Source organism: Metopolophium dirhodum, chromosome 1 (genome assembly GCF_019925205.1).
Source record: "Metopolophium dirhodum isolate CAU chromosome 1, ASM1992520v1, whole genome shotgun sequence".
NCBI lineage: Eukaryota > Metazoa > Arthropoda > Insecta > Hemiptera > Aphididae > Metopolophium > Metopolophium dirhodum.
The window spans coordinates 76,859,436-76,873,906 of NC_083560.1; the positions used below are offsets into that span (position 1 = coordinate 76,859,436).

At 29.1% G+C, this 14,471-nt stretch overlaps 1 protein-coding gene across 1 annotated transcript; it reads right to left on the reverse strand.

Moving 5' to 3' along the window:
• Nucleotides 1-11,337: 11,337 nt before the first annotated feature.
• Nucleotides 11,338-12,576, reverse strand: LOC132941718 (probable cyclin-dependent serine/threonine-protein kinase DDB_G0292550). Its single transcript, XM_061009871.1, has one exon. The coding sequence runs from the start codon at nucleotides 12,574-12,576 to the stop codon at nucleotides 11,338-11,340; it is 1,239 nt and encodes a 412-aa protein (XP_060865854.1).
• Between the last annotated feature and the right edge of the window lie 1,895 nt (nucleotides 12,577-14,471).

Here is a 14,471-nt window from a genome sequence, read left to right on the forward strand (position 1 = left end):
GTTGTTGAGTAAATATTTAAATAGCACAATATTTAATATTACATGTATATTACATTTTATATAATATTTTATTATGTTGATTAATGTAAAACATTATAATAAAACATATATGTGTAAAGAACATACAATATAATACAGATTTGGTTTATTTTTATTTGAAAAAAACATTTATGTGTTGAATGATTGAATACAGTGATGAATATTTTGTATTGAACATTTGAACTTAAGTATCGGTTCTTAAGTGCTAAATTTATTGAAGTATTTATGAATATTTGTAAGTAGTTACTATTTAGTAAAATATTTATTAGTACTCGATAAGCAGGATTTAGTTTTTAGTATTTATAAGTCTTATGTGTACCTACAAACTATATAACATATACGTAAGTATAAACCTATTTATGTATATTTTTTAAAATATTGTTGCATCCTTAACTACTCAGTATGAACTGAATTAAGACGAGCTTTGCTACAAATCGTTTTTAAAAAGTGACATTATTTAATTAAATTTAAATTCATAATAATAATTATTATAGATAGGCACTTGTATAAAAACCATTTATGAGTAATATTAATATAAACTGTTCAGCTTTTTGACTGAGTATGATAACTTACACGAAGAGTAACTGTTTGTAACTGTTATAAGAAAAAAAGTCGGTGATTTCAAAAAGTTTCAGTTTTCCTGAAAAAATTATCGTCTTATCAGTGCTTTGAAGTTTGTATAAATCTTTAGAAAATAAAATACCACTTACGTTAAACAACTGCAGAGTATAAAATATAGGCAAGTAGCAACAAAAGAAAAACGATTTTTTGTTAAGAAAATATTAAATACCCAATGCCTCTGCATAAAAATATATGGAAATTAAGAAATGTGAACTTTTTTAAAAATTGTTCTATTATGAATTTTACATTTTTGTTTTCAAACTCGTCATTATCTTTCGAATAGATAATATAGAAAAATATGTGACTTCTTCAATTATGTGATACCCCACAGTCGTGTCGTTCCTTTTTCAACGCTATTTTTTCACATGGTAAACGAGTAGGTACAGTTATATTATGTATCTATTGTTTTATATATTATGTGTAGTGTGTTATATTTACCTATACAGTATGACGTAGAAACGTACTTTTTTCTATGTAGTGTTGTCATAAAGTTCTACCCAATTTTTTCCAAGCTATTTACACACGATAAACGAGTAAAATTTAAATTATATGTGTACATGTAAAGTGTGTATAGGTAATATTATGACGTATAGTGGACAGTGGTTTACAATATTAGCACGTGCGAATAACCTGTTATCGAGTATAATGCGTTACCTATAGGTGTTAATATGATGATCAAATACTAATTTGCATTATAATTAGCAAATTTGCCATGATAATATATTATATGGAGATACCATAATATATTATTATTATTAGCAATTTTGTTATTATTGTCTTATATTATTTTTCATGGTCATTACTATAAAATAATAATATGATGTATATACCTACGTACCAATATCTTTACCACTGTTTTTAATTTATGGTATTTGAAATTGTATCGATCACTGATCATTGATCAACAGTAGATATCGTTTTTACTTTCTATGCCAATTCAGTTTGCTATAGTCTTATCATTTATTACCTGAAATTATGATACATAAAATAATATTTTATATGAAATACTATATGATATAATACCGAATGGTTAGGTTTTTTTATCACGACCAACTATACAGTTATATATGTTTTGAGATTGACTACATTAAACCACGTGCGTATAAAAAATAATACTTGTAAGTTCTATAGTGAACAATGATCGTTGTTATTTATTTTATTATAAAAAAAGGTTGACATTGGATTATTTAACGCTGTGAGAAAAAACACGTCTTATAAAGAATAGTAAAGAACCTTTTGAACATTCAAAATTTCTAACTGAAACTGTAAACAACTGAAGTGACATTCACACCTTTTTTACGAGTTTTTCGAAAATCTAACTTTGCCCCTCCACATAGTATTTATTATAAGATAGATTAATAAATATAAAATGTGTGCATTCATTTTTTTTTTTCAAATAAGTGGCAAGCACGTACTCTATGCCTACATACAATAGCTCTGTACACTATTTCTTATTGTATCACGTAGTCACGACCGTTACAGTCGAATAATAAGTTCTATGTCGTAGGTCTCACCGATGTACACTTATAAAGTACTATATATACATAAACGATATTCACGTCTTATATAATATAATGTATTGTTACATTACATATCGAAGATTATAAGAGAACACCATAATGGCTTTTGTTGTCTCCGTCTTACAAAGGTACAACATGGAAAATTGTAAGTTCACAATAATACATTTTTTTTACTCTGTAATTTCTAAAAAAGTGAATTTTTCTCTTATAAAATTTAAAGGTAAGATAAATTATCTAGGGCATCTTGGAGGCTTTTATTGATATTTTTATTATAAGAAACAATTTATGACCAATTTTAAACTGTACATTTTTTGTACATTTTAAAGAGATGCCCTATGGCCTGTGTAATATTCTTACCTTTAAACCTTATAAGAGGTAGCTAGTAAATTCACTCTAATTTTATAAATTACAGAGTAAAAGTATAAAATGTGTTGCCTATTGTGAATGTACAATTTGCCATGTTGTACGTTTATAAGACGTAGACAACGAATGCCCGTCCTCTTAAAGGTTTTATTTTTTGTTATAAAAAGTCCTTCTGCCCCACACCAAATATCGTGTTTACAACAATACTGTGCACCTTTACATATAGTATTTATTATAAGCTCGACGCTCGACTAATGAATAGAAAAAGTGTGCAGTAAGTTTTTTTTTTTAAATTATTGATAAGTATTAGGTACCTACCTACTTAATACTAAAAACAGCTATTTCCTATCGGTATATTATTTATAATATTGTGTCATGTACCTAGTCACAACCGTTAAAATTGAGAAGTACCTAAATCGACAGTCATATGGATAATATTATTACATTATAGCATACACACGATACACAACGCTTAATTATATTATCATCATTATTATATTATATTATTGTCGAGACCGATTTTTCGAATGTTTTTAGTCTTTCACTCCTTCCGAACAGGATCGTGTACAAAATCGACGATGACGGACGAGTCGGAGATTTTTTCTTCTATTTCGCTTCGCGGTCGACGTGCATAGATTTCACGGCATTTTTTCTTTCGTCGTTACGCCATACCATTATTATTTTTATATATATATTGTCTATTGTATTCTACATATAATAATGATATATACTTATAGTTGTTCGTTTTGCACAAACGTTTTGGTCGATATCATCATCGTCGTTCGACGAGTTGAAATAATTAACAACCGTGATAGCTTGTTGAACTATTATCGGGTCATCTCGGGGATATTTATCGTATTATTTTTATATTTTGTATGGCACAGAAGTATTATAATAATATTCATGATAATAATATTATATATATTTCATAGACATTTCCTACTATCCTACTATCGTTATAATACGTTAATATAATATATCATTGTTACTATTTTATTTTTCATGTGGTTGTTGTTGTTCTTCCTCAAACGTTTTGTTTGCCACGTGATCGATGCTGTGCTCATAATTATGATTTACAATATATTATATAAATATTATTTTTAATTCGTCTCGAGTATTCCACGAAAACCTAAAGCGTGAGGCCCAATGATGGCTCAACTCTGCGCTATACACAATAATAAAATTAACAGGACGCTATACTCGGCTATTTGGTGTCTCCGTCTTACAAGTCCGTAACATAGCAAATTTACGCTCAGCAGACCACGTTTAGGTCAGTTAGTTTAAAGATTAGAGTAAATCGACCAATTATGAAAATTGATAGTAAGAACATTATCTGTGTTTGTATGTGGGTTTTTACGATACTTCAACTTTTTAGCAAGTTATGAGTATATATAATATAGTGTAAATAAAAAATGCTCATAACTCACTTAAAAAATAACAATAACACGATAATCTTACTATTTATTTGGTAGGCTATGTAGGTACTCTTTATAGCAATTAGGTAATGACCAATATTACTAATGGATATTATAAGACTCGAATATTTTTATGTAAACAAATATTGTTAAATATGATGCACAATATATTAATGATGCACACAAAAATATTCTAAAATATGAAGGAAAAAAACATTTATTAGATAGATTTATACTTGGAAAAACTTCTTTCTACGCCGTTGCAAGACACTATATTATATTATAGGATCATATTTAAAACAATAAATGTCAAAAACTTACTAATCAATTAACCTTCATTGTTATTGCTTATTTAATATTTATCCTTCACTTAATATTCCAAAGAAATATTTTAATTTAAGAATGCCCTGGGTTTTTAAAAACAAATTTTAAATTAAAAAAATTAACTATTTATAAAAAATGAAACTTTTGTGGAATTATAACATAGAAATATACTGCAATTCGTAGTCATTTTTACTCAAATACAGAAAAATACATTATTCGTAGACTCTACGCGGCATTACGTGACGACGACATTTTTAATCAAAATTATTCTAAGATAATATCATAGAAGAATGTGGGCTTACATAAAAACCCGGGCCTTAATAATAATATATTATAATGTACAATGTAGTAGTTTTTATATCGTAGTGTTGCTTTACGGCCCCGCCCCTCCCCGTGGCTCGCCTGTTTTCAAACTCTCGGGACGACCGCCAACACCATCATGTTGAGTTATTATTATTATAGCTATAGTGCATCTAAACTACACGACGATACCATGTCACTATTTTAAATCTTTAAATTATACGCTCTGAGATAATATTATAATATATAATATAATATTAGTGAACTGTATTATTATTATTATCATGCTCCCGCGTCGTAAACGTCATTATAATATATTATTATGATTATAATATTATGTATATAGGCACGAGAGATTACCACCGAATTCCGACGGCGGTCGCTTATAAATAGGTACCTACACGAACTCTTTCTAGTTGGGAAAAAATATTCCCAGTCGGTTTGGCCGGCCTACGCATTAAAACCCCCCAATCGCGTGTGATGCATTTAAATGAATAATAATAAAAAGACCGGATAAATAAAAAAACAACGACGTTCCATACGAAATATAATATACGAATATGCCTATCTAACGTTTTATGTGTCCACTTAAATTTATTTAACGGTTAGTTTTTAATTTTGTCTGACTTCATAATATTTCTTATATATATATATATATATACAAAAACCGTAAAAAATCAATGCCGAAAGACTGAACATTGTATTATATTAGGTACGCAAGCTTTGCCCTGCACGTGTATCATAACAATGGTATAGTGACGAAAACGTATATAATGACAAAAAAAATGCCACCTTAATATTATTATAGTCATCGGTTGTTATTATGTATTATTGTTATAACCTATACAAATATGAACGGAATATATATGCACCAATATACTTAATTAATATGTAAAACAGTGTCAAACAAACAAATTCTTCGTATTCTCAGGTTAAACCGGCCACTAGGACCATTCTGACCTACAGCCTTGCCTCCTGCAGTTTTCCCCATTTGATGCTTGCACCCTCCTGCAGTCTGTACAAAATAATACAAATATAATATATTTTTTCTGTTTGGAGAAGAATCTTATAACTACAAACGATTTGTCCATATAAAAACAATTATGTTTATATGTTCAAGTCGGCCAACGTAGATATAATATTATATCGCGGTGTACCTAAACTAAACATATACATACCTATAATATTATACCTACATCTTCTCATACCTAATAAATTAAATTATTATTATTTTCATAATAGTTACAATGATATATTGTTCAATGATTGGTATGAAACGTACTTGCAATAATATATCAATATACTCATGCAACATTGTATTTTTAATTGTTTATGATTTTCAAATAGGCCCTATTGTAATATTATGCAAGCAATTATATTATTAAACAATATTGTATTTTGTTAACTGTTTTATCTGCAAATAATAATTTAATCTACTGTAATACTAATGCCTAATAGTAAAATAAATTCCTATAAAAAGTTAAATCACAATAATATCATAATTTAATATGTTTAGAAATATTATAACTGACAGACCGTCTTCGATCAGAACCATTTTTGATACCTATACAATGATTTTATAATATGATTGAATAATATGATTAAATTATTTAAATTAAACCCATCCGTTACAGCGACCAGTCTAAGCAACTACTTTACAGCAGATGAGAGACTTATTCAGTTTTTAGGTTTTGCATTTATAATATTATTTAGTTCTTTTATCAGCAAATAAATACAAACAAAATCAAAATAAATAATATTATAACAGTTAGGTTAGTAATATATTAAGTAATATTTTTTATAATGTAGACAATGGACTACCAACCTATCAATACTATCGAAATGGAAGGTGCGTGTGAGAATGAAATGTGAAAACCGAAAATCGACGACACCGAGACTTCAATATAATATATTTCTGTAGTGTTATTGACACAATAAATAATAATAATAATAATTGGTCATCGGTTCTCCGATATTTGGAAACGACGTAACAGATGTTGGCACATATAGTAATATTATATTATATTGACGACGGCGTTCTAATATTATCTATAGAAGTAGTGAGTTGTGATGAGGGTAGTACTTACCTATTACCTAATTATTGAAAGAGGTAGTGCGTGCACATAGCCAATAATAATGCGTCCAGTTTTTTATATTTCTTTGTCTCGGAAACGCGTTAGTTACGTATAAAATAGTTTATCATAGCAAAAAAAATAATGGTAAAATAGATATAGTGGTATTATATGAAATTAATATTATCGATCGACGCATTAGGTCAATTTTCTGCTACGCATTGCTACGCCGTTGAAAACCGTATGTAAGTATACGGTTCAACCACAACCACACACTCACCATTCAAAACCACACGCACCGTCATTTTAACCACACATTTTGTCTATAATCGTTAAAAATGGAAATTTTGAGGGTCGACGACCTTAGTATTCAAAGCCACACTCATTTGATTGATGGTAAGAATTAAATTTCAGTTATTATTTTCAAATAAATCGTTGTAATTAATACAAATATTGTTTCAATATAGGTAAATGATAAAAATTAAGTTGGTATAATTTGTACAGGTACCTATTGGAATACTCATTTACATCCAAGAGTTTTAATTTTTAGATCGAAAATCGACATTTTTAAAGTCGATTTTATAAATTTAAAATAGCTATTTCTTTATCCTAATACCTATACTTGACGTGTACCTACCGTGGTTTCCTTACACTACGGTTCATCGTCGTGTTTTCGACAAATGTCTGCGTTATTAATATAGGTAAGAATAAAATATCAGTGTGTGCGGCCTTGAACGGTGTGATTATAAAACTGTGCGTTATTGATGCATAGAAGTGTGTGGATTTGAAAGACGAATATTAGTATTTAAATGCGTATAATTTTTTTATATTTAAAAATATTTAGTAAGTATACAGATTTTATTTAAACTAGATCTTTGGTTTCGGTTTTTCGACTTTTTGGCATTCAAAAAATGGCGTATCGTCGACAAGGCGACGACGCACGATTATTAAATTGCGTTACCAAAGGTAATAGTGAATAAAATATTTGACAAACAATTCAAACATATTGCGGATAAAATAATTATAATATACAAATTTATGTAGGTATTTGAAATACTTTTTGACTGTAGGTATTTGCGTATTTCAGTATTTGTATTAAAATACTTTTTAGCCAATAAGGTATGAATATTTAAATACTTTTTAATTTAAGTATTTAAATACCTATTTAAAATTCTAAATAGTATTTTTTAACAAGTATGGTGGTTATGATGGCTACCGAAATTATTTTACATACAATACGACGTACCCAGTTATAATACCTATATTATACTTACCCGCGGTAATTTATATTGTGTTAAGGTCTGGTGAAACCTCTTTTGTTCGAAATGAAAGTATCTTAATCGTAGGTTCAGCTAGTTCTCCAATTTCCCGGAGTTTTGTAATTATATTTACTTTGGGCATTCGAGCAACATATGTATAAGTACCAAAATATGTTGGTACATTAACTGAATTATATTAAAAACCAATTGATATTATATTGGTTGTATTATCGTAATAGTTCTAACTGCTTAATTTACCCTATTTTTTTTCGGGCGTCGTCTGATTGCGTCCCAAAATAACCTTTTTACCTTTTAACCTATCCCGATTGTGGTCTGTACATATACTACCTATATAAAAATACTATGTATACAAATCAAAATTCAAAGATTCAAAAACATGGAAATATCCCACTTTAATTTTACAAAAATAATAAGTTGGTTTTAAAAATCTACCTCTAACACTATAATTATTATTTATTTTAATATTTGACTATTTATTGACTATTAATTGACATAATATTCATTTTACTTCACATTTTTTTTATTGTAAATAACTACCTATTTTACTATTTATATGTATATATTATTATTTATGTTGAATTTTATTAAACATTTATTTTATTAATTATACGTTATTTTGTGAACCAATGTGTGTTTGGACGCAATCGGGATACTTATGTTTGGGATAAGATACGACTACCTGTATTCGGGCCGCAATTTCGGGCATCTCCGATTTTTTCTCGACATATTACTCAGCAGGTAGCATGCTTATGTTGCGAACAAACGTGAAATTTGTTTTGAACAATAATTATAATATGATAAATAAATTTGACTCTACTGCTGGAAGAAAATTGGATTAAACTATAAAATATTTTTAAATGTGTGCGTTAATAGCATCAGGGTTTGAAGTTCTAAGTGATAACGTTATTTTATATAAATGTATGCGTTATTGATATATAATATTAGGGTATTAAGCGATGTGATTTTGTAAAAACTGAGATATTTATGTAGTATATCGTATATGGAAGTGGTGCGTTGATTTGAACAGCGTCCTTTTTTCAATGTGTGCGGATATTATGATGGTCACCGAATATCTCCACATAATAATTTAACCATTAGCCTAAACATATTTAAGGAATTCTATACCAGAGGTCAATTATTATAAGCTTAAAATAATATTCTTGGTATTTTCAATAAATGAAATGTTTTATTTAATTTTTTTTTATAGGGAAGATTTTTTAGCGATTTTATCAATAAATAAAAATTACTTAATAACACCTGAAGAAATTATTGATGAACTGGCAAAAAAAAGACGTTAACCTTTTTTATTATAAAAAAAACTCTTAATTTGTATTTATAAAAACAGTGAAATAATATAATTATTAATTCATAACTCAAATGTATTTTTTATAATATTATAAATTTACTTATTTTTTACACCTACAAACAACTTAAAAATACGCCACTACACGAATCTCAATCGTAGGTTCAGCTATAGATCTCCAATTTCCCAAAGTTAAAGTAATTTATAATATTTACTTTTGTGCATTTGACCAATATGTAGGTATACCAAAATATATACATTTGAATTATCTCAAAAAACCAATATAATATAATATAAATTATAGATGTCATATTATCATCAGAGATTTTTTTATTTTTTGTTTACGCGTTTATGGCGCACATACTAATTTGAAATTTGTTTCGAACAAATTGTAACATATATTATGGTTAATAAATTAGATAGGAAGAAAGTTGGTTTAAACTATAAAAAATGTTTAACTAAAAACTATTATAAGCTTGAAAAATAATACATTTCGTATTGTTTATTGATAAATAAATGACAATAATAATAATAACAGTAATTGAATAGTTAAAAATATAAATATTTATAATAATAATTGTTTGATTACTTAGTGGAGAAAACCTGTCTACTGACGAAACTCCAGAAGTTTGTCTATATGTAATAATACTACATAATCATAAATTATAAGTTATACGTTTGATTAAAAATTCTATTAAAAAAAAAAAAACATGGCGGAGCATAAAAATAATAATAAAAAATATGCAAAACTTAAAAAAAAAATAAACAATAATAATAGTTGAGTAATTATAATAAAATTAAAATGAAAAATCGTATTTTTCACTTATATAGGCCGTATCCAAGCTAATATGACAAAACAAATGGAATTGATTACTATAGGTACGCCTATACTATACGCCTATAAAGGGTACCTACTGCTGCAGATTTACAACCACAGTGGAAAACCATTTGTTTTGAACTTGTAATAACTATAGGGAGTTATATATACCATATAGGAATCAAATAAAAATATATACTTATATAGTTATATAATATTGTAGGACTTACAATAATTTTACATTTATATTTTTAATTATAATAGTGTAAAACAATAATGCTTGGCATACAAAAAAAATGAGCGGAGACCGTTTGGGCGTGTATTTATTTTATAATACACCAAAAATAAAGTATGTTTGAGTGAATGGTTATGGATACGTAGGGTTTATATAAGTAAATTAACTTATACAAAATATACCTATTGCAGTATAGTAATTTAAATGCGTATAACGCGTTGTCATAGGTAATATGAATACAATTGTCTATGACAATTACTACCTACCTAAAGTGATATAAATAAATGTAACTTAGTGTATAATGTACAATTCAGTCAAAAATTAATAAAATAAAATCACTAGGTTTTGACTAAAGACTTATATAATATAATAATTTGTACAATTTTTGTACTATTTAATTTTTTTTTAACTGGTCAAAAAATTTAGTAGGTATAGAATATTTGATTTAAATGCATTTATAGTTTGAGCATATTTATAATATACATTTTAACATAGTGTAATGTATACTTCAGTCAAAAATTATCACTATAAAATCACATGCGTATCAAAGTCCATATCCCTCTTGCAAGTAAAACAATTTCACTCACCTAAACGACCACCGCCCGGCGCCCATATAAAAGTATATTATGTAAAATAAAAAAAAAGCGATGGAAAAATATGTTTTAATATAGTAATATTATTATGTATACAGTTTGAGGCTAGAGACTTGTATAAGTTTGCATATTATAATTTTTTATTAGATTTTTCTTTAAATTTATTTTTAAAAAAAAGGCATAAGACCCCTCTAGGCTTACGGATAGTAAGTTGTGTCGCACGAATAGAGCCAATATCACTACCTATAATATAGGCGCAAGGTATCGAATCAGTGACCCAACTAAATAGATTTTTGAAAGGGATATGTCCACAAGTGGCGTAAAGGTACAGTGGTTCCCCTGTTTTTTTCACGAATTTAAAAAATGATTGAATACAAATATGGTTCAAGGGGAGGGGAGTGTACTGCACCTCCTTCGTGGTTGTGTCACTGTATCGAGTACCTACATTATAAGACTTATTGCAAGTACGTTAAGGTTTGAGGTTCTCCAGTTACCCCCGACTGATTAGTAAAAGTAGCGTTATCGTTGTCCACGGCGGTGGCGTTGTAGATAAAAGAGCTGTTGTTGTTGTCCACGGTGGTGGCGTTGGAGCTAAAAGAGCTGTTGTTGTTGTTGGCGTTGTTGTTGTCCACGGCGGTGGCGTTGTAGCCAAATGAGCTGTTGTTGTTATTTTTGTTGGCGTTGTTTTTGTCCACGGTGGTGGCGTTGTAGCTAAAAGAGCTGTTGTCGTTGTTGGCGTTTTTGCTTTCCGTGGCGGTGGCGTTGTAGCCAAAAGAGCTGTTATTGTTATGGTTATTGGCGTTGTTGTTGTCCACGGCGGTGGCGTTGTAGCTAAAAGAGCTGTTGTTGTTATTGGCGTTGTTGTTGTCCACGGCGGTGGCGTTGTAGCCAAATGAGCGGTTGATGTTATTTTTGTTGGCGTTGTTTTTGTCCACGGTGGTGGCGTTGTAGCTAAAAGAGCTGTTGTTGTTGTTGGCGTTGTTATTGGCCTTGGCGTTGTAGTATTGCTGATGTCCGCTCGGCAGACCGACCGACACCGGGTATCCCGAAAAAATCGGCTGCTGCTGGACGATAAGATTGCCGTGGAGCGTAGACGTCGAGGGTATGGCTTTTGGCATTGGCACCGACGCTGACGGCCTTGCCGCCGACGGAACGTAGTTGTAGAAGACGTCTTGTTTATAAGGATACGGAGGCGGCGGAAGCCTCGGAGTCTGCTGCGGTTGGTTCATGGGATCCGTCATGAACATGTTGGCGAACGGCGTGTGAAAATTATTTAAGTTCGGGTGGTTCACATTAATGTTTCTACCGCTAATTTTCCGTTCCTGTTCATCGATAAACACTCTCTGCAACTTGTGTCGGATCGCCATTTTCCTGTTTTTAGGCACTTCGCGCAGGTATGGCAACAAGCTCATCAGGAAGTGATAATTGTCGTCTTGGTTTAGGCTTTGGTCGTTGTCACCCTCCGTCTTGGCCGCGGTCGGGATATTGATGTTCTGTATGTACTGCCTCTCGAAGTTCGGGTATTCGTCGTACCCGATTGGTCGCCTCTTCGCGGGATTAGGAATTCTTAGTATGTTGTCGGTTTCGCCGATTCCGCTGCTTCCCTGCTTGTAATTCAAGCGGTTCAAGCTCCTTATGATTTGCTTGCCTTCGTCGCTATCCGTCAAATCGCTTATCTCCTTCACTTGACTCATTGTTTGGCTGATGATTTTGGATTCTAGCAAGTTCCGGAGAAGACAAATGTTCATAGACGAAAAACCTTATCTCTGCGGTGGTGTGAAATCGTTATCTATGTATAATTATTGTGTTCTTTTAGTAGAGTACTGCTTCTACTCGTTGACGTATCTTTTGATGTTGCCGATTTTTGTTTCTCAAACAGCACCTAAACACGCAAAAAAAAAATAGTTAAGTACGTAGGTAATAGGTGCGTAGTATTTATGTATAATTTTAATAATTGTAATGAGAGTAAAATATTACAATTAAGAATAATATAATAGTGTCTATGAGATACATACGACATACATGAATAGTAGTTGTGAGTATAATACTGTCGTATAATTATAGTTTTAAATAAATAAATAAAGTTGAATTGCAAAAAAAGTTAAATTTTGCTTTCTAAATAAAATTGAATATTGTATTTAAAAGAAGTCATTTTTTGTACCGGCATTATATTGTTTGTTATTGTATCAAAACGAATATCTGTGAATTTATATTCAAATAATCTGAAGTATGTCCTAAAATGTTTCATGTCATAATCGTGAAAAAAGCCATTAACACGAATCAAATATTATATCTAAGTATGCAAAAACGTAAACTTAATGAAGTTTTTAATTTTATATATTTTGAAAAATTTTTATTTCGAACTAACTTTAAGCCATCTACTTAACTAGAATAAAATATAATAATGCGAATTTTCTGAATAAGCGCCTTCTAAATTAATAAGTAAGTAGGTACCTGCTTATAAAAATATGCCTATTAAATAGCGTATAGGTAAACATTTTATTAGCTTAAGAACTCTGTTAATATAACTGGTTGTTTTTTTTTTTTTTTTTTTGAAACTTTGTTAAAACCTTAGCAGGACAATTCGTTTTATTCATTATTTTTAATTATTTTCGTTATTTCAAAATGAATAGATTTACATTTTATATTATGTATTTCACCGATTTAACTAAACTGAATATTGGACGTTTTAGTAGTTGAAGAGATGTGTGCAATATCCAGACAATTTAGTACGCTTTTCAAATCTTTTCAGGACAAAAATAAAACTTTTTAATATTTTTAAATTATAAGAATTTTTGTATCTAGCTTTTAGTAATTTATTTATAATATTATGGATTCAAATGGAATTGTTGTCTACAAGTAAAATGAAATTAATAGCTATATTATTTCAATTACGTAATGTCTTACTATATTATTCCAGTAGTGATACCTATCTGGTTTTATCTGATAAATACTCCCAAAAAAAAAAAAACAATAATAATATACGAGAACAAGATAAATCTATTACCGCAGTTACATCTCTGTGGGAAATTTTTGGGCATATATTATGATATTATAATGTTATGCTTGTTGCGCCGAAATAATAAAGTCTGTTTTCCCGCATGATAATATATTCTCTGATATAATCGTATAGATAAGTGACGTTTCGAAAAAAAAAATAGTCAACCCAGTCAATAATTATTATAGAATTATATTTACTTAAAATGCCATATTAAAGTATTAATTAGAAAATATAACGTTATATATTAAAGTAAAATGGTTAATTATACACAGCAGAAAATCAGGAAATACAATGGTGAAAAATATGTTTTAACCCACTGGGTGATTTTATGTTGTAAGGTCGTTCTTCAAAAATTTGAATCTACAATGCTGGTCATGTTTTTATGATTTTCTAATATAACTATGTGCGTATAACGTCAACCATGAATAAAATGTTAATTTCTTAGAATTAAAATTTCTTTAAATTAATGAAAATAACAAATTCTGTATAACGCAAAAATAGACAAGAATTTTGAAAGGTATTGAAAAATTTTTAGATTTACAAATATGATTTACGTATGTACAACGATAAAAAATGTATATGTAATTG